This window comes from Oncorhynchus masou, unplaced genomic scaffold (genome assembly GCF_036934945.1).
Source record: "Oncorhynchus masou masou isolate Uvic2021 unplaced genomic scaffold, UVic_Omas_1.1 unplaced_scaffold_1893, whole genome shotgun sequence".
In the NCBI taxonomy this organism is placed as follows: Eukaryota; Metazoa; Chordata; class Actinopteri; order Salmoniformes; family Salmonidae; genus Oncorhynchus; species Oncorhynchus masou.
The window spans coordinates 2,832-29,083 of NW_027008393.1; the positions used below are offsets into that span (position 1 = coordinate 2,832).

Below are 26,252 nucleotides of genomic sequence, written 5' to 3' on the forward strand. Positions count from 1 at the left end.
AACTGACTAGATATCCCCCTTTACAACTGACTAGATATCCCCTTTCCCTTTACAACTGACTAGATATCCCCCTTTACAACTGACTAGATATCCCCCTTTCCCTTTACAACTGACTAGATATCCCCCTTTCCCTTTACAACTGACTAGATATCCCCCTTTCCCTTTACAACTGACTAGATATCCCCCTTTACAACTGACTAGATATCCCCCTTTCCCTTTACAACTGACTAGATATCCCCCTTTCCCTTTCCAACTGACTAGATATCCCCCTTTCCCTTTACAACTGACTAGATATCCCCCTTTACAACTGACTAGATATCCCCCTTACCCTGTACAACTGACTAGATATCCCCTTTCTCATTACAACTGACTAGATATCCCCCTTTCCCTGTACAACTGACTTGGCTTTTGTGACTTTACACATGCACAGCTACTGTTTGGGTGCTGTATATGAATTACTGTGTGACAAAAGTGGTCCATATTTGAAAACAAGATTTTTCTTTCATGGCACAAGACACAGCTGCCTGATTTGTGCCTGTCTCAGTGGACTCATCCATTGAGGAGGCCTGTCTCAGTGGACTCATCCATTGAGGAGGCCTGTCTCAGTGGACTCATCCATTGCGGAGGCCTGTCTCAGTGGACTCATCCATTGCGGAGGCCTGTCTCAGTGGACTCATCCATTGCTGAGGCCTGAGAAGAGCGTTGGGCTCTTACCTGCCGCCCCTGGTGGTTGGATTGTTCATGCAGTGGACATGTAGGTGCAAGTGGGACAATTGTATCCCAATAATGCAACACACTTTAAAAGGATCTGACCAACGATTGTCACCCGAATTGACAAAAGTGATCCACTCGAACGCGCCCCCCGGCTCTAGCGTTGTATTACTTCCGGTACTGTTATTGTACTTCCGAGACTGCGCGGTGCGAGTCACCTGACGGTTGTGCGGTTGCAGCCAGCGGGTTCAGCATTTGATACACGGGATTGGAAATAATCACAAAACAAACCATAATTTCAGGCCAAGAAACTAAGACATTTCCCGGTAAATCCGTTCTCTGTTTCCCCTCGCTTGCACAATGAGTGCCTGCACCCCTAAGTCGCTGGCTTCGTCTGGACAAAAACCCATTCAGGAGATGTGCCATCCGCTCGGAGCCGAGGAGGCAGTTCTCACACCCAGTCCAGATGTCAGAAACATCACTAGCAGCATTGGAGAGAAGGTATGACCGATAGATAAATACGTTAAATAGAGATAGTTGTTTAGATACTTTGGTCTTACACGGGTTGAGGATAACCGGCTAACCTGGTTATCAAATGCTTTCAGATGTATTTTTTCTGAACGCTCATCTGCTTCGCCAAACCACATATCTTTTCCAATATGGCATTTATCAGTTTATCCTGTATACGTGTAGTAGATCTGGTGACAGAGGTGTTCAGACTGATTTCCATTGATTACTTGAAGCTTCATGGATTCCGTGAATATATGGCATCAACTATAGATGCGCGTTGTGACTGTCACTAGTAAAAAAATAAATTAAAAAAAGACCTAACAAAACATTGTTAAACTCTGTATAACATTTTGTAAATTAATCCATGCCAAAGGTTTTCTGATCACAGGCTAAAGATGGAGTTTCCTTGTACCAGTAGTTTGTAAAGACCACAAGATAACAATATCACACGTAGCCTAATACACACGAATACCAGGTCCAGGTTTGAAAAACGTTCAATCTGTTGTTGATCATTTTAAAACCATGGTATGTCTAGAATGCAGTGGTATTTAAAACATAAACACAACACACAAACAAACAGTCATAGATAGTTGAGCTCGTTTTGTGATGCTGTTGGTTTCTTCAGAGTGGGATGTCCGTGCCAGTCGTGGGGCAGCCTGGCAACGGCACTGTGTTTTCCTCTTAGACATCTCCTTCTCATGGCCTGTGGCCAAATTCCCAATATAGTGCACTACTTTTGACCAGAGCCCTCCAAAAAGTAGTGAACGACAGGGTGCCGTTTGGCCTCAGCCTATGCTCTCTATGGGGATTGTTTACTGTGTATAACTTGTTGTATCATAATGTGTGTAGTGAAAATGGGGCCACGTCCAACACAAGCTGTGGCCTGTTCAGAGATACATTATGTTTACAAATAGCAGGAGAAGTAGAACACGAAACGAGGTCCTTTCTCTCATAGCGTCAGTTTGCCGAACACGGGCTAAAAATACATAAGAATATTCATATTATTTGTCACATGCGCCGAATACAACAGGTGTAGTAGACCTTACAGTGAAATGCTGAATACAACAGGTGTAGTAGACCTCACAGTGAAATGCTGAATACAACAGGTGTAGTAGACCTTACAGTGAAATGCTGAATACAACAGGTGTAGTAGACCTTACAGTGAAATGCTGAATACAACAGGTGTAGTAGACCTCACAGTGAAATGCTGAATACAACAGGTGTAGTAGACCTTACAGTGAAATGCTGAATACAACAGGTGTAGTAGACCTTACAGTGAAATGCTGAATACAACAGGTGTACTAGACCTCACAGTGAAATGCTGAATTCAACAGGTGTAGTAGACCTTACAGTGAAATGCTGAATACAACAGGTGTAGTAGACCTTACAGTGAAATGCTGAATACAACAGGTGTAGTAGACCTCACAGTGAAATGCTGAATACAACAGGTGTAGTAGACCTCACAGTGAAATGCTGAATACAACAGGTGTAGTAGACCTTACAGTGAAATGCTGAATACAACAGGTGTAGTAGACCTCACAGTGAAATGCTGAATACAACAGGTGTAGTAGACCTTACAGTGAAATGCTGAATACAACAGGTGTAGGTAGACCTCACAGTGAAATGCTGAATACAACAGGTGTAGGTAGACCTTACAGTGAAATGCTGAATACAACAGGTGTAGGTAGACCTCACAGTGAAATGCTGAATACAACAGGTGTAGGTAGACCTTACAGTGAAATGCTGAATACAACAGGTGTAGTAGACCTCACAGTGAAATGCTGAATACAACAGGTGTAGTAGACCTCACAGTGAAATGCTGAATACAACAGGTGTAGTAGACCTTACAGTGAAATGCTGAATACAACAGGTGTAGTAGACCTTACAGTGAAATGCTGAATACAACAGGTGTAGTAGACCTTACAGTGAAATGCTGAATACAACAGGTGTAGTAGACCTTACAGTGAAATGATGAATACAACAGGTGTCGTAGACCTTACAGTGAAATGCTGAATACAACAGGTGTAGTAGACCTTACAGTGAAATGATGAATACAACAGGTGTAGTAGACCTCACAGTGAAATGCTGAATACAACAGGTGTAGTAGACCTCACAGTGAAATGCTGAATACTACAGGTGTAGTAGACCTCACAGTGAAATGCTGAATACAACAGGAACTTAGTGAAGAACTTAGTGAAACTTTAAGCTTTAAGAAGTCAATATAATAAAAAAAAAGTGTTAAATAGAAAATAAAAGTAACATGTTTAAAGAGCAGCAGTAAATAACAATAGCGGGGCTTTATACAGGGGGTACCGGTACAGAGTCAATGTGGAGGCTATATACAGGGGGTACCGGTACAGAGTCAATGTGGAGGCTATATACAGGATGTACCGGTACAGAGTCAATGTGGAGGCAATATACAGGGGGTACCGGTACAGAGTCAATGTGGAGGCTATATACAGGGGGTACCGGTACAGAGTCAATGTGGAGGCTTTATACAGGGGGTACCGGTACAGAGTCAATGTGGAGGCTATATACAGTGGGTACCGGTACAGAGTCAATGTGGAGGCAATATACAGGGGGTACCGGTACAGAGTCAATGTGGAGGCTATATACAGGGGGTACCGGGTACAGAGTCAATGTGGAGGCTATATACAGGGGGTACCGGTACAGAGTCAATGTGGAGGCAATATACAGGGGGTACCGGTACAGAGTCAATGTGGAGGCTATATACAGGGTGTTACGGTACAGAGTCAATGTGGAGGCTATATACAGGGGGTACCGGTACAGAGTCAATGTGGAGGCTATATACAGGGGGTACAGGTACAGAGTCAATGTGGAGACTATATACAGGGGCTACCGGTACAGAGTCAATGTGGAGGCTATATACAGGGTGTTACGGTACAGAGTCAATGTGGAGGCTATATACAGGGGGTACCGGTACAGAGTCAATGTTGAGGCTATATACAGGGGGTACCGGTACAGAGTCAATGTGGAGGCTGTATACAGGGGGTACAGGTACAGAGTCAATGTGGAGACTATATACAGGGGGTACAGGTACAGAGTCAATGTGGAGACTATATACAGGGGGTACCGGTACAGAGTCAATGTGGAGGCTATATACAGGGGGTACCGGTACAGAGTCAATGTGGAGACTATATACAGGGTATTACGGTACAGAGTCAATGTGGAGGCTATATACAGGGTGTTATGGTACAGAGTCAATGTGGAGGCTATATACAGGGTGTTACGGTACAGAGTCAATGTGGAGGCTATATACAGGGTGTTACGGTACAGAGTCAATGTGGAGGCTATATACAGGGTATTACGGTACAGAGTCAATGTGGAGGCTATATACAGGGTATTACGGTACAGAGTCAATGTGGAGGCTATATACAGGGTATTACGGTACAGAGTCAATGTGGAGACTATATACAGGGTATTACGGTACAGAGTCAATGTGGAGGCTATATACAGGGTGTTATGGTACAGAGTCAATGTGGAGGCTATATACAGGGTGTTACGGTACAGAGTCAATGTGGAGGCTATATACAGGGTGTTACGGTACAGAGTCAATGTGGAGGCTATATACAGTGGGTACCGGTACAGAGTCAATGTGGAGGCAATATACAGGGGGTACCGGTACAGAGTCAATGTGGAGGCTATATACAGGGGGTACCGGTACAGAGTCAATGTGGAGGCTATATACAGTGGGTACCGGTACAGAGTCAATGTGGAGGCAATATACAGGGGGTACCGGTACAGAGTCAATGTGGAGGCTATATACAGGGGGTACCGGTACAGAGTCAATGTGGAGGCTATATACAGGGGGTACCGGTACAGAGTCAATGTGGAGGCAATATACAGGGGGTACCGGTACAGAGTCAATGTGGAGGCTATATACAGGGTGTTACGGTACAGAGTCAATGTGGAGGCTATATACAGGGGGTACCGGTACAGAGTCAATGTGGAGGCTATATACAGGGGGTACAGGTACAGAGTCAATGTGGAGACTATATACAGGGGCTACCGGTACAGAGTCAATGTGGAGGCTATATACAGGGTGTTACGGTACAGAGTCAATGTGGAGGCTATATACAGGGGGTACCGGTACAGAGTCAATGTTGAGGCTATATACAGGGGGTACCGGTACAGAGTCAATGTGGAGGCTGTATACAGGGGGTACAGGTACAGAGTCAATGTGGAGACTATATACAGGGGGTACAGGTACAGAGTCAATGTGGAGACTATATACAGGGGGTACCGGTACAGAGTCAATGTGGAGGCTATATACAGGGGGTACCGGTACAGAGTCAATGTGGAGACTATATACAGGGTATTACGGTACAGAGTCAATGTGGAGGCTATATACAGGGTGTTATGGTACAGAGTCAATGTGGAGGCTATATACAGGGTGTTACGGTACAGAGTCAATGTGGAGGCTATATACAGGGTGTTACGGTACAGAGTCAATGTGGAGGCTATATACAGGGTATTACGGTACAGAGTCAATGTGGAGGCTATATACAGGGTATTACGGTACAGAGTCAATGTGGAGGCTATATACAGGGTATTACGGTACAGAGTCAATGTGGAGACTATATACAGGGTATTACGGTACAGAGTCAATGTGGAGGCTATATACAGGGTGTTATGGTACAGAGTCAATGTGGAGGCTATATACAGGGTGTTACGGTACAGAGTCAATGTGGAGGCTATATACAGGGTGTTACGGTACAGAGTCAATGTGGAGGCTATATACAGGGTATTACGGTACAGAGTCAATGTGGAGGCTATATACAGGGTGTTACGGTACAGAGTCAGTGTGGAGGCTATATACAGGGTATTACGGTACAGAGTCAATGTGGAGGCTATATATGACTTAAATGTAAATGTAAATATACAGGGTATTACGGTACAGAGTCAATGTGATGTAATGCATTACTAATGCTGTCTCCTAGGTCTCGAGGAATCAGGCTGTTTTAAACAGTCTTTCCATAAAACACTGGACTGACCTTAAAGAAATCCTTTCAAGAATGTGTCATAGTTTAGCGTCATAGTTTGGGTACAATAACGAGCTTCCTGCTCATCAACTCAATAATGTGTTCATTTGTTCTCATAGTTTACCATCACAGTTTGGGTACAATAAGGAGCAACAGAACCCCATATAAATGAATGCACAGTGACGGGCTGAATCCCAACTGGCATCCTCTTACCTATTTAATGCTCTGTTTTGACCAAGGCCCACCGGGCTCTGTTTTGACCAAGGCCCACCGGGCTCTGTTTTGACCAAGGCCCACCGGGCTCTGTTTTGACCAAGGCCCATAGGGTTCTGTTTTGACCAAGGCCCATAGGGTTCTGTTTTGACCAAGGCCCATAGGGTTCTGTTTTGACCAAGGCCCATAGGGCTCTGTTTTGACCAAGGCCCACCGGGCTCTGTTTTGACCAAGGCCCACCGGGCTCTGTTTTGACCAAGGCCCACCGGGCTCTGTTTTGACCAAGGCCCACCGGGCTCTGTTTTGACCAAGGCCCACCGGGTTCTGTTTTGACCAAGGCCCATAGGGTTCTGTTTTGACCAAGGCCCATAGGGTTCTGTTTTGACCAAGGCCCATAGGGCTCTGTTTTGACCAAGGCCCATAGGGCTCTGTTTTGAAAATTGTTGATCGACCAATTGGACAACATATTAAAAAGTGTATTTATCCATATATTGACACATCCTATGTGTTTAAAAAAATCAGCTATATGCCACGAGCTTGTCTGATGCTTTAAGCACAGTGTTTGATTAAGTCATTAAGTCACAAATGACTAGCGGGAGCACAGCTGCCTTTTCAACTTAAAAAAGTTGCCTATTACCTCCAATTCCCTCTGGAGAAAAAAAAAAAAAATTCTATTTAGTTCACATCACCTCGTTCTCTCTACAGCTCCACCAGTCTGTCTGTCTCCATCACTCACCTCGTTCTCTCTACAGCTCCACCTGTCTGTCCCCATCACCTCGTTCTCTCTACAGCTCCACCAGTCTGTCTGTCTCCATCACCTCATTCTCTCTACAGCTCCACCAGTCAGTCTGTCTCCATCACCTTGTTCTCTCTACAGCTCCACCAGTCAGTCTGTCTCCATCACCTCGTTCTCTCTACAGCTCCACCAGTCTGTCTGTCTCCATCACCTTGTTCTCTCTACAGCTCCACCAGTCTGTCTGTCTCCATCACCTTGTTCTCTCTACAGCTCCACCAGTCAGTCTGTCTCCATCACCTTGTTCTCTCTACAGCTCCACCAGTCTGTCTGTCTCCATCACCTTGTTCTCTCTACAGCTCCACCAGTCAGTCTGTCTCCATCACCTCGTTCTCTCTACAGCTCCACCAGTCTGTCTGTCTCCATCACCTTGTTCTCTCTACAGCTCCACCAGTCAGTCTGTCTCATCACCTCGTTCTCTCTACAGCTCCACCAGTCTGTCTCCATCACCTTGTTCTCTCTACAGCTCCACCAGTCTGTCTGTCTCCATCACCTCGTTCTCTCTACAGCTCCACCAGTCTGTCTCCATCACCTCGTTCTCTCTACAGCTCCACCAGTCTGTCTGTCTCCATCACCTTGTTCTCTCTACAGCTCCACCAGTCAGTCTGTCTCATCACCTCGTTCTCTCTACAGCTCCACCAGTCTGTCTCCATCACCTTGTTCTCTCTACAGCTCCACCAGTCTGTCTGTCTCCATCACCTCGTTCTCTCTACAGCTCCACCAGTCTGTCTCCATCACCTCGTTCTCTCTACAGCTCCACCAGTCTGTCTCCATCACCTCATTCTCTCTACAGCTCCACCAGTCTGTCTCCATCACCTCGTTCTCTCTACAGCTCCACCTGTCTGTCTCCATCACCTTGTTCTCTCTACAGCTCCACCAGTCTGTCTCCATCACCTCGTTCTCTCTGCAGCTCCACCTGTCTGTGTCCATCACCTCGTTCTCTCTACAGCTCCACCAGTCTGTCTCCATCACCTCGTTCTCTCTACAGCTCCACCAGTCTGTCTCCATCACCTCGTTCTCTCTACAGCTCCACCAGTCTGTCTCCATCACCTCGTTCTCTCTACAGCTCCACCAGTCTGTCTCCATCACCTCGTTCTCTCTACAGCTCCACCAGTCTGTCTCCATCACCTCGTTCTCTCTACAGCTCCACCAGTCTGTCTCCATCACCTCGTTCTCTCTACAGCTCCACCAGTCTGTCTCCATCACCTCGTTCTCTCTACAGCTCCACCAGTCTGTCTCCATCACCTCGGTTCAAACGGTGCATGTTGTTTCTTTCCTCTAAGCCATCGTTGTTTTGGTCTCAAATGCTGAGTACTCATTGGCTATTGGCAGCAGTCCCTGCCCAATCATGTTGTAGCCCTGTTCATACTACAAGATGCACAACCACCATTTCTGACGTGTCAGAAATTCCAACAGATCCATAGATGACACAGTCTCAGTCTCCGACAGGGTTCTGGTGGCATATCCTTCCGATAGCGTTCCAGACACTGGTCAAATCTATGCCAAGGTACATCGATGCTCTTCTTCTCTTCTTGTGTCTCCGGGCAACGCCTTATTAAGACACTTTATGTTGGTGTTTCCTTTATTTAGGCAGTTACCTGTAGACGAGAATGTGTGACAAATGTCCTGTGATTTAACATGGAGATGGGGACCCCTAGATAGATGGGGACTCTTATTAAGACACTTTATGTTGGTGTTTCCTTTATTTAGGCAGTTACCTGTAGACGAGAATGTGTGACAAATGTCCTGTGATTTAACATGGAGACATTGACGATTTAACCACTGAACCTGAGGGGACCTCTAGATGAGGACTCCTAGATGGGGACTCCTAGATGGGGACTCCTAGATGCTAGATGAGGACTCCTAGATGGGGACTCCTAGATGCTAGATGGGGACTCCTAGATGAGGACTCCTAGATGGGGACCTCTAGATGGGGACTCCTAGATGGGGACTCCTAGATGGGGACTCCTAGATGAGGACTCCTAGATGAGGACTCCTAGATGGGGACCTCTAGATGAGGACTCCTAGATGGGGACACCTAGATGGGGACTCCTAGATGAGGACCTCTAGATGAGGACTCCTAGATGAGGACTCCTAGATGGGGACCCCTAGATGGGGACTCCTAGATGGGGACTCCTAGATGAGGACTCCTAGATGGGGACTCCTAGATGGGGACCCCTAGATGGGGACTCCTAGATGAGGACTCCTAGATGGGGACTCCTAGATGAGGACTCCTAGATGAGGACTCCTAGATGGGGACTCCTAGATGGGGACTCCTAGATGAGGACTCCTAGATGGGGACCCCTAGATGAGGACTCCTAGATGGGGACTCCTAGATAGATGAGGACTCCTAGATGGGGACTCCTAGATGGGGACCCCTAGATGAGGACCCCTAGATGGGGACCTCTAGATGCTAGATGCTAGATGGGGACTCCTAGATGGGGACTCCTAGATGAGGACCCCTAGATGGGGACTCCTAGATGGGGACTCCTAGATGAGGACTCCTAGATGGGGACCCCTAGATGAGGACTCCTAGATGGGGACTCCTAGATGGGGACTCCTAGATGAGGACTCCTAGATGGGGACCCCTAGATGAGGACTCCTAGATGGGGACTCCTAGATAGATGAGGACTCCTAGATGGGGACTCCTAGATGGGGACCCCTAGATGAGGACCCCTAGATGGGGACCTCTAGATGCTAGATGCTAGATGGGGACTCCTAGATGGGGACTCCTAGATGAGGACCCCTAGATGGGGACCTCTAGATGCTAGATGCTAGATGGGGACTCCTAGATGGGGACCCCTAGATGAGGACTCCTAGATGGGGACTCCTAGTTCGGGACTGCTAGATGCTAGATGGGGACTCCTAGATAGATGGGGACTCCTAGATAGATGGGGACTCCTAGATAGATGGGGACTCCTAGATAGATGGGGACTCCTAGATAGATGGGGACTCTTAGATGATAGATGGGGACTCCTAGATAGATTGGGACTCCGAGATAGATGGGGACTCCGAGATAGATGGGGACTCCTAGATAGATGGGGACTCCTAGATAGATGGAGACTCCTAGATAGATTGGGACTCCTAGATGATAGATGGGGACTCCTAGATAGATGGAGACTCCTAGATAGATGGGGACTCCTAGATAGATGGAGACTCCTAGATAGATGGGGACTCCTAGATAGATGGGGACTCCTAGATAGATGGGGACTCCTAGATGATAGATGGGGACTCCTAGATGATAGATGGGGACTCCTAGATAGATGGGGACTCCTAGATAGATGGGGACCCCTAGATGATAGATGGGGACTCCTAGATGCTAGATGGGGACTCCTAGATGCTAGATGGGGACTCCAAGATAGATGGGGACTCCTAGATAGATGGGGACTCCTAGATAGATGGGGACTCCTAGATAGATGGGGACTCCTAGATGATAGATGGGGACTCTTAGATGATAGATGGGGACTCCTAGATAGATGGGGACTCCTAGATAGATGGGGACTCCTAGATAGATGGGGACTCCTAGATAGATGGGGACTCCTAGATGATAGATGGGGACTCTTAGATGATAGATGGGGACTCCTAGATAGATGGGGACTCCGAGATAGATGGGGACTCCGAGATAGATGGGGACTCCTAGATAGATGGGGACTCCTAGATAGATGGAGACTCCTAGATAGATTGGGACTCCTAGATGATAGATGGGGACTCCTAGATAGATGGGGACTCCTAGATAGATGGGGACTCCTAGATAGATGGGGACTCCTAGATAGATGGGGACTCCTAGATAGATGGGGACTCCTAGATAGATGGGGACTCCTAGATGATAGATGGGGACTCCTAGATGATAGATGGGGACTCCTAGATAGATGGGGACTCCTAGATAGATGGGGACCCCTAGATGATAGATGGGGACTCCTAGATGCTAGATGGGGACTCCTAGATGCTAGATGGGGACTCCAAGATAGATGGGGACTCCTAGATAGATGGGGACTCCTAGATAGATGGGGACTCCTAGATAGATGGGGACTCCTAGATGATAGATGGGGACTCTTAGATGATAGATGGGGACTCCTAGATAGATGGGGACTCCTAGATAGATGGGGACTCCTAGATAGATGGGGACTCCTAGATAGATGGGGACTCCTAGATAGATGGGGACTCCTAGATAGATGGGGACCCCTAGATGATATATGGGGACCCCTAGATGCTAGATGGGGACTCCTAGATGCTAGATGTGGACTCCTAGATGCTAGATGGGGACTCCTAGATGCTAGATGGGGACTCCGAGATAGATGGGGACTCCGAGATAGATGGGGACTCCTAGATAGATGGGGACTCCTAGATAGATGGAGACTCCTAGATAGATTGGGACTCCTAGATGATAGATGGGGACTCCTAGATAGATGGGGACTCCTAGATAGATGGGGACTCCTAGATAGATGGAGACTCCTAGATAGATGGGGACTCCTAGATAGATGGGGACTCCTAGATAGATGGGGACTCCTAGATGATAGATGGGGACTCCTAGATGATAGATGGGGACTCCTAGATAGATGGGGACTCCTAGATAGATGGGGACTCCTAGATGCTAGATGGGGACTCCTAGATGCTAGATGGGGACTCCTAGATGCTAGATGGGGACTCCAAGATAGATGGGGACTCCTAGATAGATGGGGACTCCTAGATAGATGGGGACTCCTAGATAGATGGGGACTCCTAGATAGATGGGGACTCCTAGATGATAGATGGGGACTCCTAGATGATAGATGGGGACTCCTAGATGATAGATGGGGACTCCTAGATAGATGGGGACTCCTAGATAGATGGGGACTCCTAGATGATAGATGGGGACTCCTAGATGATAGATGGGGACTCCTAGATGATAGATGGGGACTCCTAGATGATAGATGGGGACTCCTAGATGATAGATGGGGACTCCTAGATAGATGGGGACTCCTAGATAGATGGGGACTCCTAGATAGATGGGGACTCCTAGATAGATGGGGACCCCTAGATGATATATGGGGACCCCTAGATGCTAGATGGGGACTCCTAGATGCTAGATGGGGACTCCTAGATGCTAGATGGGGACTCCGAGATAGATGGGGACTCCGAGATAGATGGGGACTCCTAGATAGATGGGGACTCCTAGATAGATGGAGACTCCTAGATAGATTGGGACTCCTAGATGATAGATGGGGACTCCTAGATAGATGGAGACTCCTAGATAGATGGGGACTCCTAGATAGATGGGGACTCCTAGATGATAGATGGGGACTCCTAGATAGATGGGGACTCCTAGATAGATGGGGACTCCTAGATGATAGATGGGGACTCCTAGATAGATGGGGACTCCTAGATAGATGGGGACTCCTAGATGATAGATGGGGACTCCTAGATAGATGGGGACTCCTAGATGATAGATGGGGACTCCTAGATGATAGATGGGGACTCCTAGATGATAGATGGGGACTCCTAGATAGATGGGGACTCCTAGATGATAGATGGGGACTCCTAGATGATAGATGGGGACTCCTAGATAGATGGAGACTCCTAGATAGATTGGGACTCCTAGATGATAGATGGGGACTCCTAGATAGATGGAGACTCCTAGATAGATGGGGACTCCTAGATAGATGGGGACTCCTAGATGATAGATGGGGACTCCTAGATAGATGGGGACTCCTAGATAGATGGGGACTCCTAGATGATAGATGGGGACTCCTAGATGATAGATGGGGACTCTTAGATGATAGATGGGGACTCCTAGATAGATGGGGACTCCTAGATAGATGGGGACTCCTAGATAGATGGGGACTCCTAGATAGATGGGGACCCCTAGATGCTAGATGGGGACCCCTAGATGCTAGATGGGGACTCCTAGATGCTAGATGGGGACTCCTAGATGCTAGATGGGGACTCCTAGATGCTAGATGGGGACTCCGAGATAGATGGGGACTCCGAGATAGATGGGGACTCCGAGATAGATGGGGACTCCTAGATAGATGGAGACTCCTAGATAGATTGGGACTCCTAGATGATAGATGGGGACTCCTAGATAGATGGGGACTCCTAGATAGATGGGGACTCCTAGATAGATGGGGACTCCTAGATAGATGGGGACTCCTAGATAGATGGGGACTCCTAGATGATAGATGGGGACTCCTAGATGATAGATGGGGACTCCTAGATAGATGGGGACTCCTAGATAGATGGGGACCCCTAGATGATAGATGGGGACTCCTAGATGCTAGATGGGGACTCCTAGATGCTAGATGGGGACTCCAAGATAGATGGGGACTCCTAGATAGATGGGGACTCCTAGATAGATGGGGACTCCTAGATAGATGGGGACTCCTAGATGATAGATGGGGACTCCTAGATGATAGATGGGGACTCCTAGATAGATGGGGACTCCTAGATAGATGGGGACTCCTAGATAGATGGGGACTCCTAGATAGATGGGGACTCCTAGATAGATGGGGACCCCTAGATGCTAGATGGGGACTCCTAGATGCTAGATGGGGACTCCTAGATGCTAGATGGGGACTCCTAGATGCTAGATGGGGACTCCGAGATAGATGGGGACTCCGAGATAGATGGGGACTCCTAGATAGATGGGGACTCCTAGATAGATGGAGACTCCTAGATAGATTGGGACTCCTAGATGATAGATGGGGACTCCTAGATAGATGGAGACTCCTAGATAGATGGGGACTCCTAGATAGATGGGGACTCCTAGATGATAGATGGGGACTCCTAGATAGATGGGGACTCCTAGATAGATGGGGACTCCTAGATGATAGATGGGGACTCCTAGATAGATGGGGACTCCTAGATGATAGATGGGGACTCCTAGATAGATGGGGACTCCTAGATGATAGATGGGGACTCCTAGATGATAGATGGGGACTCCTAGATGATAGATGGGGACTCCTAGATAGATGGGGACTCCTAGATGATAGATGGGGACTCCTAGATGATAGATGGGGACTCCTAGATAGATGGAGACTCCTAGATAGATTGGGACTCCTAGATGATAGATGGGGACTCCTAGATAGATGGAGACTCCTAGATAGATGGGGACTCCTAGATAGATGGGGACTCCTAGATGATAGATGGGGACTCCTAGATAGATGGGGACTCCTAGATAGATGGGGACTCCTAGATGATAGATGGGGACTCCTAGATAGATGGGGACTCCTAGATAGATGGGGACTCCTAGATGATAGATGGGGACTCCTAGATGATAGATGGGGACTCCTAGATGATAGATGGGGACTCCTAGATAGATGGGGACTCCTAGATGATAGATGGGGACTCCTAGATGATAGATGGGGACTCCTAGATGATAGATGGGGACTCCTAGATAGATGGGGACTCCTAGATAGATGGGGACTCCTAGATAGATGGGGACCCCTAGATAGATGGGGACTCCTAGATGCTAGATGGGGACTCCTAGATAGATGGGGACTCCTAGATAGATGGGGACCCCTAGATAGATGGGGACTCCTAGATGCTAGATGGGGACTCCTAGATAGATGGGGACTCCTAGATAGATGGGGACCCCTAGATAGATGGGGACTCCTAGATGCTAGATGGGGACCCCTAGATGATAGATGGGGACCCCTAGATAGATGGGGACCCCTAGATAGATGGGGACTCCTAGATGCTAGATGGGGACTCCTAGATGGATGGGGACTCCTAGATGCTAGATGGGGACTCCTAGATAGATGGGGACTCCTAGATGCTAGATGGGGACTCCTAGATGGATGGGGACTCCTAGATGCTAGATGGGGACTCCTAGATGGATGGGGACTCCTAGATGATAGATGGGGACCCCTAGAAAGATGGGGACTCCTAGATGATAGATGGGGACTCCTAGATAGATGGGGACTCCTAGATAGAGGTGGACTCCTAGATGATAGATGGGGACTCCTAGATGCTAGATGGGGACTCCTAGATGATAGATGGGGACTCCTAGATGATAGATGGGGACTCCTAGATAGATGGGGACTCCTAGATGATAGATGGGGACTCCTAGATGATAGATGGGGACTCCTAGATGATAGATGGGGACTCCTAGATGATAGATGGGGACTCCTAGATAGATGGGGACTCCTAGATGATAGATGGGGACTCCTAGATGATAGATGGGGACTCCTAGATGATAGATGGGGACTCCTAGATAGATGGGGACTCCTAGATGCTAGATGGGGACTCCTAGATAGATGGGGACTCCTAGATAGATGGGGACTCCTAGATGATAGATGGGGACTCCTAGATGGAGACTAGAGAGTTGGGTATCTGTCCTGGGTATCATTTGTTAGTCTTTTAACATCAGTGTTTTACTTTGGCTAACACTGTTATTGTCTGTTTAGGAAAGAGCACTTTGTGACACAAGCCCAACGCTCACAGCTGGCTGGGCAGGCTACCAGGAAAGTTTTGTCAGTATTTTCCAGCAGCAGCTCCTTTTAAATGAGGTTGTCTTTTAGGGCCTTATGTTACAAAACTCTCTCTCCTCCCCACCACTATTACAATGCTGGTTTGATGGCCTGATACAGTTGTAATACCTAACAACATAGTACAGTCATGTGATCTGTTATTAGATTACATGTAGAGTACCAGTCATGTGATCTGTTATTAGATTACATGTAGAGTACCAGTCATGTGATCTGTTATTAGAATACATGTAGAGTACCAGTCAGGTGATCTGTTATTAGAATACATGTAGAGTACCAGTCAGGTGATCTGTTATTAGAATACATGTAGAGTACCAGTCATGTGATCTGTTATTAGAATACATGTAGAGTACCAGTCATGTGATCTGTTATTAGCTGGAGAGTACCAGTCATGTGATCTGTTGTTAGATTACATGTAGAGTACCAGTCATGTGATCTGTTATTAGAATACATGTAGAGTACCAGTCATGTGATCTGTTGTTAGCTGTAGAGTACCAGTCATGTGATCTGTTGTTAGCTGTAGAGTACCAGTCATGTGATCTCTTATTAGCTGTAGAGTACCAGTCATGTGATCTGTTGTTAGCTGTAGAGTACCAGTCATGTGATCTGTTATTAGAATAGATGTAGAGTACCAGTCATGTGATCTGTTATTAGCTGTAGAGTACCAGTCATGTGATCTGTTATTAGCTGTAGAGTACCAGTCATGTGATCTGTTATTAGAATACATGTAGAGCACCAGTCATGTGATCTGTTATTAGAATACATGTAGAGCACCAGTCATGTGATCTGTTATTAGAATACATGTAGAGTACCAGTCATGTGATCTGTTATTAGAATACATGTAGAGTACCAGTCATGTGATCTGTTATTAGAATACATGTAGAGTACCAGTCATGTGATCTGTTATTAGAATACATGTAGAGTACCAGTCATGTGATCTGTTATTAGAATACATGTAGAGTACCAGTCATGTGATCTCTAATTAGAATACATGTAGAGTACCAGTCATGTGATCTGTTATTAGCTGTAAAGTACCAGTCATGTGATCTGTTATTAGCTGTAGTGTAGTGTATTTTGGGTGGTATTCTCTGGTTAGAAGTAGTGCACTATGTTGGGTGGTATTCTCTGGTTAGAAGTAGTGCACTATGTTGTGTGTTATTCTCTGGTTGGAAGTAGTGCACTATGTTGTGTGTTATTCTCTGGTTGGAAGTAGTGCACTATGTTGTGTGTTATTCTCTGGTTAGAAGTAGTGCACTATGTTGTGTGTTATTCTCTGGTTGGAAGTAGTGCACTATGTTGTGTGTTATTCTCTGGTTGGAAGTAGTGCACTATGTTGTGTGGTATTCTCTGGTTAGAAGTAGTGCACTATGTTGTGTGTTATTCTCTGGTTGGAAGTAGTGCACTATGTTGTGTGTTATTCTCTGGTTGGAAGTAGTGCACTATGTTGTGTGTTATTCTCTGGTTGGAAGTAGTGCACTATGTTGTGTGTTATTCTCTGGTTGGAAGTAGTGCACTATGTTGTGTGTTATTCTCTGGTTGGAAGTAGTGCACTATGTTGTGTGTTATTCTCTGGTTGGAAGTAGTGCACTATGTTGTGTGTTATTCTCTGGTTGGAAGTAGTGCACTATGTTGTGTGTTATTCTCTGGTTAGAAGTAGTGCACTATGTTGTGTGTTATTCTCTGGTTAGAAGTAGTGCACTATGTTGTGTGTTATTCTCTGGTTGGAAGTAATGCACTATGTTGTGTGTTATTCTCTGGTTGGAAGTAGTGCACTATGTTGTGTGGTATTCTCTGGTTAGAAGTAGTGCACTATGTTGTGTGTTATTCTCTGGTTAGAAGTAGTGCACTATGTTGTGTGTTATTCTCTGGTTAGAAGTAGTGCACTATGTTGGGTGGTATTTAGGACATCCAACTACTTAAGCTTCATGTGTCCTGCTTCTAGGACCAAATTCTGCCCAATGGGACGCCGGTGGAGACATCTAGTCCCTCCTCCTCGTCTTCCCTCCTGAACCGGCTGCAGCTGGATGACGACCTGGATGGAGAAACACGTGACCTCTTCGTCACCGTCGACGACCCGAAGAAACACGTCTCCACCATGGAGACCTACATCACCTACAGAGTGGTCACTAAGGTGGGTAGGGTCCTCTCGCATGCTCGCTGTCTCTCAGCTCCATGGAGAGTCAATGTGTTTGTGGAGAAGCAGTCTGTTACCCTCTGGAGGACACGTGATGCTGAAGGACCTCTAATCTAGAAAATACAACCTGTAATGTGGATGGGAAAACACAGCATCTGCCCCAACCCTTTCTACCATAAAGCTTTGTTGCTGTTAGAATTCTGTTTTTATTCTGTCATCAAATAGACCAATTTAGAGGCTGGAGCAACACAATGTTGTCGTCTCTCCCTTCTCGCTCACCTCTCCTCACCCCTCTTCACCTCTCCTCACCCCTATTCACCTCTCCTCACCCCTCCTCACCCCTCCTCACCCCTCCTCACCCCTCCTCACCTCTCCTCACCCCTATTCACCTCTCCTCACCCCTCCTCACCCCCTCCTCACCCCTCCTCACCTCTCCTCACCCCTCTTCACCCCTCCTCACCCCTATTCACCCCTCTTCACCCCTATTCACCTCTCCTCACCCCTCCTCACCCCTATTCACCTCTCCTCACCCCTCTTCACCTCTCCTCTCCTCACCTCTCCTCACCCCTATTCACCCCTCCTCACCCCTATTCACCTCTCCTCACACCTCTTCACCCCTCTTCACCCCTCTTCACCTCTCCTCACCCCTCTTCACCTCTCCTCACCTCTCCTCACCCCTCTTCACACCTCTTCACCTCTCCTCACCTCTCCTCACCCCTCTTCACCTCTCCTCACCCCTCTTCACCTCTCTTCACCTCTCTTCACCTCTCCTCACCTCTCCTCACCCCTATTCACCTCTCCTCACCCCTCTTCACCTCTCCTCACCTCTCCTCACCCCTCTTCACACCTCTTCACCTCTCCTCACCTCTCCTCACCCCTCTTCACCTCTCCTCACCCCTCTTCACCTCTCTTCACCTCTCTTCACCTCTCCTCACCCCTCCTCACCCCTATTCACCTCTCCTCACACCTCTTCACCCCCTCTTCACCCCTCTTCACCTCTCCTCACCCCTCTTCACCTCTCCTCACCTCTCCTCACCCCTCTTCACACCTCTTCTCCTCTCCTCACCTCTCCTCACCCCTATTCACCCCTCCTCACCCCTCCTCACCCTCCTCACCCCTATTCACCTCTCCTCACCCCTCTTCACCTCTCCTCACCTCTCCTCACCCCTCTTCACACCTCTTCACCTCTCCTCACCTCTCCTCACCCCTCTTCACCTCTCCTCACCCCTCTTCACCCCTCTTCACCCCTCTTCACCTCTCCTCACCCCTCTTCACCTCTCCTCACCCCTCTTCACACCTCTTCACCTCTCCTCACCCCTCTTCACCTCTCCTCACCCCTCCTCTCCTCACCCCTCTTCACCTCTCCTCACCCCTCTTCACCCCTCTTCACCCTCTCCTCACCCCTCTTCACACCTCTTCACCTCTCCTCACCCCTCTTCACCTCTCCTCACCCCTCTTCACACCTCTTCACCTCTCCTCACCCCTCTTCACCTCTCTTCACCTCTCCTCACCCCTCTTCACCTCTCCTCACCCCTCTTCACACCTCTTCACCTCTCCTCACCCCTCCTCACCTCTCCTCACCCCTCCTCACCTCTCCTCACCTCTCCTCACCCCTCCTCACCTCTCCTCACCCCTCTTCACCTCTCCTCACCCCTCTTCACCCCTCTTCACCTCTCCTCACCCCTCTTCACCTCTCCTCACCTCTCCTCACCCCTCTTCACCTCTCCTCACCCATCTTCACCTCTCAAATCAAATTTATTTGTCACATACACATGGTTAGCAGATGTTAATGCGAGTGTAGCGAAATGCTTGTGCTTCTAGTTCCGACAATGCAGTAATAACCAACAAGTAATCTAACTAACAATTCCTAAACTACTGTCTTATACACAGTGTAAGTGGATAAAGAATATGTACGTAAAGATATATGAATGAGTGATGGTACAGAGCAGCATAGGCAAGATACAGTAGATGGTATCGAGTACAGTATATACATATGAGATGAGTATGTAAACAAAGTGGCATAGTTAAAGTGGCTAGTGATACATGTATTACATAAGGATGCAGTCGATGGTATAGAGTACAGTATATACGTATGCATATGAGATGAATAATGTAGGGCATGTAAACATTATATTAGGTAGCATTGTTTAAAGTGGCTAGTGATATATTTACATCATTTCCCATCAATTCCCATTATTAAAGTGGCTGGAGTTGAGTCAGTGTCAGTGTGTTGGCAGCAGCCACTCAATGTTAGTGGTTGCTGTTTAACAGTCTGATGGCCTTGAGATAGAAGCTGTTTTTCAGTCTCTCGGTCCCAGCTTTGATGCACCTGTACTGACCTCGCCTTCTGGATGATAGCGGGGTGAACAGGCAGTGGCTCGGGTGGGTGTTGTCTTTGATGATCTTTATGGCCTTCCTGTAACATCGGGTGGTGTAGGTGTCCTGGAGGGCAGGTAGTTTGCCCCCGATGGTGTGTTGTGCAGACCTCACTACCCTCTGGAGAGCCTTACGGTTGAGGGCGGAGCAGTTGCCGTACCAGGCGGTGATACAGCCCGCCAGGATGCTCTCGATTATGCATCTGTAGAAGTTTGTGAGTGCTTTTGGTGACAAGCCGAATTTCTTCAGCCTCCTGAGGTTGAAGAGGCGCTGCTGCGCCTTCTTCACGATGCTGTCTGTGTGAGTGGACCAATTCAGTTTGTCTGTGATGTGTATGCCGAGGAACTTAAAACTTACTACCCTTTCCACTACTGTTCCATCGATGTGGATAGGGGGGTGTTCCCTCTGCTGTTTCCTGAAGTCCACAATCATCTCCTTAGTTTTGTTGACGTTGAGTGTGAGGTTATTTTCCTGACACCACACTCCGAGGGCCCTCACCTCCTCCCTGTAGGCCGTCTCGTCGTTGTTGGTAATCAAGCCTACCACTGTTGTGTCGTCCTCAAACTTGATGATTGAGTTGGAGGCGTGCGTTGCCGCGCAGTCGTGGGTGAACAGGGAGTACAGGAGAGGGCACGCTTGTGGGGCCCCAGTGTTGAGGATCAGCGGGGTGGAGATGTTGTTGCCTACCCTCACCACCTGGGGGCGGCCCGTCAGGAAGTCCAGTGCCCAGTTGTACAGGGCGGGGTCGAGACCCAGGGTCTCGAGCTTGATGACGAGCTTGGAGGGTACTATGGTGTTAAATGCCGAGCTGGAGTCGATGAACAGCATTCTCACATAGGTATTCCTCTTGTCCAGATGGGTTAGGGCAGTGTCTTCCCCTCCTCACCTCTCCTCACCCCTCCTCACCTCTCCTCACCCCTCTTCACCCCTCTTCACCTCTCTTCACCTCTCCTCACCTCTCCTCACCCCTCCTCACCTCTCCTCACCCCTCTTCACCTCACCCCTCTTCACCTCTCTTCACCTCTCCTCACCTCTCCTCACCCCTCTTCACCTCACCTCTCTTCACCTCTCCTCACCTCTCCTCACCCCTCTTCACCTCTCCTCACCCCTCTTCACCTCTCTTCACCCCTCCTCACCTCTCCTCACCCCTCTTCACCTCACCCCTCTTCACCTCTCCTCACCCCTCTTCACCTCACCCCTCTTCACCTCTCCTCACCCCTCTTCACCCCTCTTCACCTCTCCTCACCCCTCTTCACCTCTCCTCACCCCTCTTCACCTCTCCTCACCCCTCTTCACCTCTCCCTCACCCCTCTTCACCTCTCCTCACCCCCTCTTCACCTCTCCTCACCCCTCTTCACCTCTCCTCACCCCTCTTCACCTCTCCTCACCCCTCTTCACCTCTCCTCACCCCTCTTCACCTCTCCTCACCCCTCTTCACCCCTCTTCACCTCTCCTCACCCCTCTTCACCTCTCCTCACCCCTCTTCACCTCACCCCTCTTCACATCTCCTCACCTCTCCTCACCCCTCTTCACCCTCTTCACCCCTCTTCACCCCTCTTCACCTCTCTTCACCTCTCCCTCACCTCTCCTCACCCCTCTTCACCTCTCCTCACCCCTCTTCACCTCTCCTCACCCCTCTTCACCTCTCCTCACCCCTCTTCACCCCTCTTCTCCTCACCCCTCTTCACCTCTCCTCACCCCTCTTCACCCCTCTTCTCCTCACCCCTCTTCACCTCTCCTCACCCCTCTTCACCTCTCCTCACCCTCTTCACCCCTCCTCACCCCTCTTCACCCCTCTTCTCCTCACCCCTCTTCACCTCTCCTCACCCCCTCTTCACCTCTCCTCACCCCTCTTCACCCCTCTTCACCTCTCCTCACCCCTCTTCACCTCTCTTCACCCCTCTTCACCTCTCCTCACCCCTCTTCACCTCTCCTCACCCCTCTTCACCTCTCCTCACCCCTCTTCACCTCTCCTCACCCCTCTTCACCTCTCCTCACCCCTCTTCTCCTCACCCCTCTTCACCTCTCCTCACCCCTCTTCACCTCTCTTCACCCCTCTTCACCCCTCCTCACCCCTCTTCACCTCTCCTCACCCCTCTTCACACCTCTTCACCCCTCTTCACCTCTCCTCACCCCTCTTCACCTCTCCTCACCCCTCTTCACCCCTCCTTACCCCTCTTCACCTCTCCTCACCCCTCTTCACCTCACCCCTCTTCACCTCTCTTCACCTCTACTCACCCCTCCTCACCTCTCCTCACCCCTCTTCACCTCACCCCTCTTCACCTCTCTTCACCTCTCCTCACCCCTCCTCACCTCTCCTCACCCCTCTTCACCTCACCCCTCTTCACCTCTCTTCACCTCTCCTCACCTCTCCTCACCCCTCTTCACCTCACCCCTCTTCACCTCTCTTCACCTCTCCTCACCTCTCCTCACCCCTCTTCACCTCTCCTCACCCCTCTTCACCTCTCTTCACCCCTCCTCACCTCTCCTCACCCCTCTTCACCTCACCCCTCTTCACCTCTCCTCACCCCTCTTCTCCTCACCCCTCTTCTCCTCACCCCTCTTCACCTCTCCTCACCCCTCTTCACCTCTCCTCACCCCTCTTCACCCCTCTTCACCTCTCCTCACCCCTCTTCACCTCTCCTCACCCCTCTTCTCCTCACCCCTCTTCACCTCTCCTCACCCCTCTTCACCTCTCTTCACCCCTCTTCACCCCCCTCCTCACCCCTCTTCACCTCTCCTCACCCCCTCTTCACCTCTCTTCACCCCTCTTCACCTCTCCTCACCCCTCTTCACCTCTCCTCACCCCTCTTCACCTCTCCTCACCCCTCTTCACCCCTCCTTACCCCTCTTCACCTCTCCTCACCCCTCCTCACCTCTACTCACCCCTCCTCACCTCTCCTCACCCTCTTCACCTCACCTCTCTTCACCTCTCCTCACCCCTCCTCACCTCTCCTCACCCCTCTTCACCTCACCCCTCTTCACCTCTCTTCACCTCTCCTCACCTCTCCTCACCCCCTCTTCACCTCACCCTCTTCACCTCTCTTCACCTCTCCCTCACCTCTCCTCACCCCTCTTCACCTCTCCTCACCCCTCTTCACCTCTCCTCACCCCTCTTCACCTCTCCTCACCCCTCTTCACCTCTCTTCACCCCTCCTCACCTCTCCTCACCCCTCTTCACCTCACCCCTCTTCACCTCTCCTCACCCCTCTTCTCCTCACCCCTCTTCACCTCTCCTCACCCCTCTTCACCTCTCCTCACCCCTCTTCACCCCTCTTCACCTCTCCTCACCCCTCTTCACCTCTCCTCACCCCTCTTCACCTCTCTTCACCCCTCTTCACCCCCTCCTCACCCCTCTTCACCTCTCCTCACCCCTCTTCACCTCTCTTCACCCCTCTTCACCTCTCCTCACCCCTCTTCTCCTCACCCCTCTTCTCCTCACCCCTCTTCACCTCTCCTCACCCCTCTTCACCCCTCCTTACCCCTCTTCACCTCTCCTCACCCCTCTTCACCTCTCCTCACCCCTCTTCACCTCTCCTCACCCCTCTTCACCTCTCTTCACCCCTCTTCACCTCTCCTCACCCCTCTTCACCTCTCCTCACCCCTCTTCACCCCTCTTCACCCCTCTTCACACCTCCTCACCCCTCTTCACCTCTCCTCACCCCTCTTCACCCCTCTTCACCTCTCCTCACCCCTCTTCACCTCTCCTCACCCCTCTTCACCTCTCCTCACCCCTCTTCACCTCTCCTCACTCCTCTTCACCTCTCCTCACCCCTCTTCACCCCTCTTCTCCTCACCCCTCTTCACCTCTCCTCACCCCTCTTCACCCCTCTTCACCTCTCCTCACCTCTCTTCACCTCTCTTCACCTCTCTTCACCTCTCTTCACACCTCCTCACCTCTCCTCACCCCTCTTCACCCCTCTTCACCTCTCCTCACCTCTCCTCACCCCTCTTCACCTCTCCTCACCCCTCTTCACCCCTCTTCTCCTCACCCCCTTTTTCACCTCCTCCTCACCCCTCTTCACCTCTCCTCACCCCTCTTCACCTCTCCTCACCCCTCTTCACCTCTCCTCACCCCTCTTCACCTCTCCTCACCCCTCTTCACCTCTCCTCACCCCTCTTCACCTCTCCTCACCCCTCTTCACCTCTCCTCACCCCTCTTCACCTCTCCTCACCCCTCTTCACCCCTCTTCACCTCTCTTCACCCCTCTTCACCTCTCTTCACCCCTCTTCACCCCTCTTCACCCCCCTCCTCACCTCTCCTCACCCCTCTTCACCTCTCCTCACCCCTCTTCACCTCTCTTCACCCCCTTCACCCCTCTTCACCTCTCCTCACCTCTCCTCACCCCTCTTCACCCCTCTTCACCTCTCTTCACCTCTCTTCACCTCTCTTCACACCTCTTCACCTCTCTTCACCCCTCTTCACCTCTCCTCACCTCTCTTCACCCCTCCTCACCTCTCCTCACCTCTCTTCACCTCTCTTCACCCCTCTTCACCTCTCTTCACCTCTCTTCACCTCTCCTCACCTCTCCTCACCCCTCTTCACCCCTCTTCACCTCTCCTCACCCCTCTTCACCTCTCCTCACCCCCTCTCACACCTCTTCACCCCTCTTCACACCTCTTCACCCCTCTTCACCTCTCCTCACCCCTCTTCACCTCTCCTCACCCCCTCTTCACCTCTCCTCACCCCTCTTCACCTCTCCTCACCCCTCTTCACCTCTCCTCACCCCTCTTCACCTCTCCTCACCCCTCTTCACCTCTCCTCACCCCTCTTCACCCCTCTTCACCTCTCCTCACCTCTCTTCACCTCTCTTCACCCCTCCTCACCTCTCCTCACCCCTCTTCACCCCTCCTCACCCCTCTTCACCTCACCTCACCCCTCTTCACCCCTCTTCTCCTCACCCCTCTTCACCTCTCCTCACCCCCTCTTCACCTCTCCTCACCCCTCATCACCTCTCCTCACCCCTCTTCACCTCTCCTCACCCCTCTTCACCTCTCCTCACCCCTCTTCACCTCTCCTCACCCCTCTTCACCTCTCCTCACCCCTCTTCACCTCTCCTCACCCCTCTTCACCTCTCCTCACCCCTCTTCACCCCTCTTCACCTCACCCCTCTTCACCTCTCCTCACCCCTCTTCACCTCTCCTCACCCCTCTTCACCTCACCCCTCTTCACCTCTCCTCACCTCTCCTCACCCCTCTTCCCCCCTCTTCACCCCTCTTCACCTCTCTTCACCTCTCCTCACCTCTCCTCACCCCTCTTCACCTCTCCTCACCCCTCTTCACCTCTCCTCACCCCTCTTCACCTCTCCTCACCCTCTTCACCCCTCTTCTCCTCACCCCTCTTCACTCTCCTCACCCCTCTTCACCTCTCCTCACCCCTCTTCACCCCTCTTCACCTCTCCTCACCCCTCTTCACCTCTCTTCACCCCGTCTTCACCTCTCCTCACCCCTCTTCACCTCTCCTCACCCCTCTTCACCTCTCCTCACCCATCTTCACCTCTCCTCACCCCCTCTTCTCCTCACCCCTCTTCACCTCTCCTCACCCCTCTTCACCTCTCTTCACCCCTCTTCTCCTCACCCCCTCTTCTCCTCACCCCTCTTCACCTCTCCTCACCCCTCTTCACCCCTCTTCACCCCTCTTCTCCTCACCCCTCTTCACCTCTCCTCACCCCTCTTCACCTCTCCTCACCCCTCTTCACCCCTCTTCACCTCTCCTCACCCCTCTTCACCTCTCTTCACCCCTCTTCACCTCTCCTCACCCTCTTCACCTCTCCTCACCCCTCTTCACCTCTCCTCACCCATCTTCACCTCTCCTCCCCCTCTTCTCCTCACCCTCTTCACCTCTCCTCACCCTCTTCACCTCTCCTCACCCCCTCTTCACCTCTCCTCACCCCTCTTCACCTCTCCTCACCCCTCTTCACCTCTCCTCACCCCTCTTCACCTCTCTTCACCCCTCTTCTCCTCACCCCTCTTCTCCTCACCCCTCTTCACCTCTCCTCACCCCTCTTCACCTCTCCTCACCCCTCTTCACCCCCTCCTCACCCCTC

General features: G+C 50.0%; 1 protein-coding gene across 1 annotated transcript; it reads left to right on the forward strand.

Annotated features, from left to right (window-relative positions):
* Positions 1–927: 927 nt before the first annotated feature.
* Positions 928–17,946, forward strand: LOC135532524 (sorting nexin-30-like). Its single transcript, XM_064960001.1, has 2 exons — positions 928–1,212; positions 17,638–17,946. The coding sequence occupies exons 1-2, from the start codon at positions 1,072–1,074 to the stop codon at positions 17,944–17,946; spliced, it is 450 nt and encodes a 149-aa protein (XP_064816073.1). The 5' UTR covers positions 928–1,071.
* Positions 17,947–26,252: the final 8,306 nt, after the last annotated feature.

What these genes read in the sequence shown, in the direction of transcription:
- LOC135532524 (XM_064960001.1), top strand. Translation starts at nt 1,072, where the DNA reads ATGAGTGCCTGCACCCCTAAGTCGCTGGCTTCGTCTGGACAAAAACCC. An exon ending in CTAGCAGCATTGGAGAGAAG is followed by an intron (nt 1,213 to 17,637) that starts GTATGACCGATA and finishes TCCTGCTTCTAG; the next exon opens with GACCAAATTCTGCCCAATGG.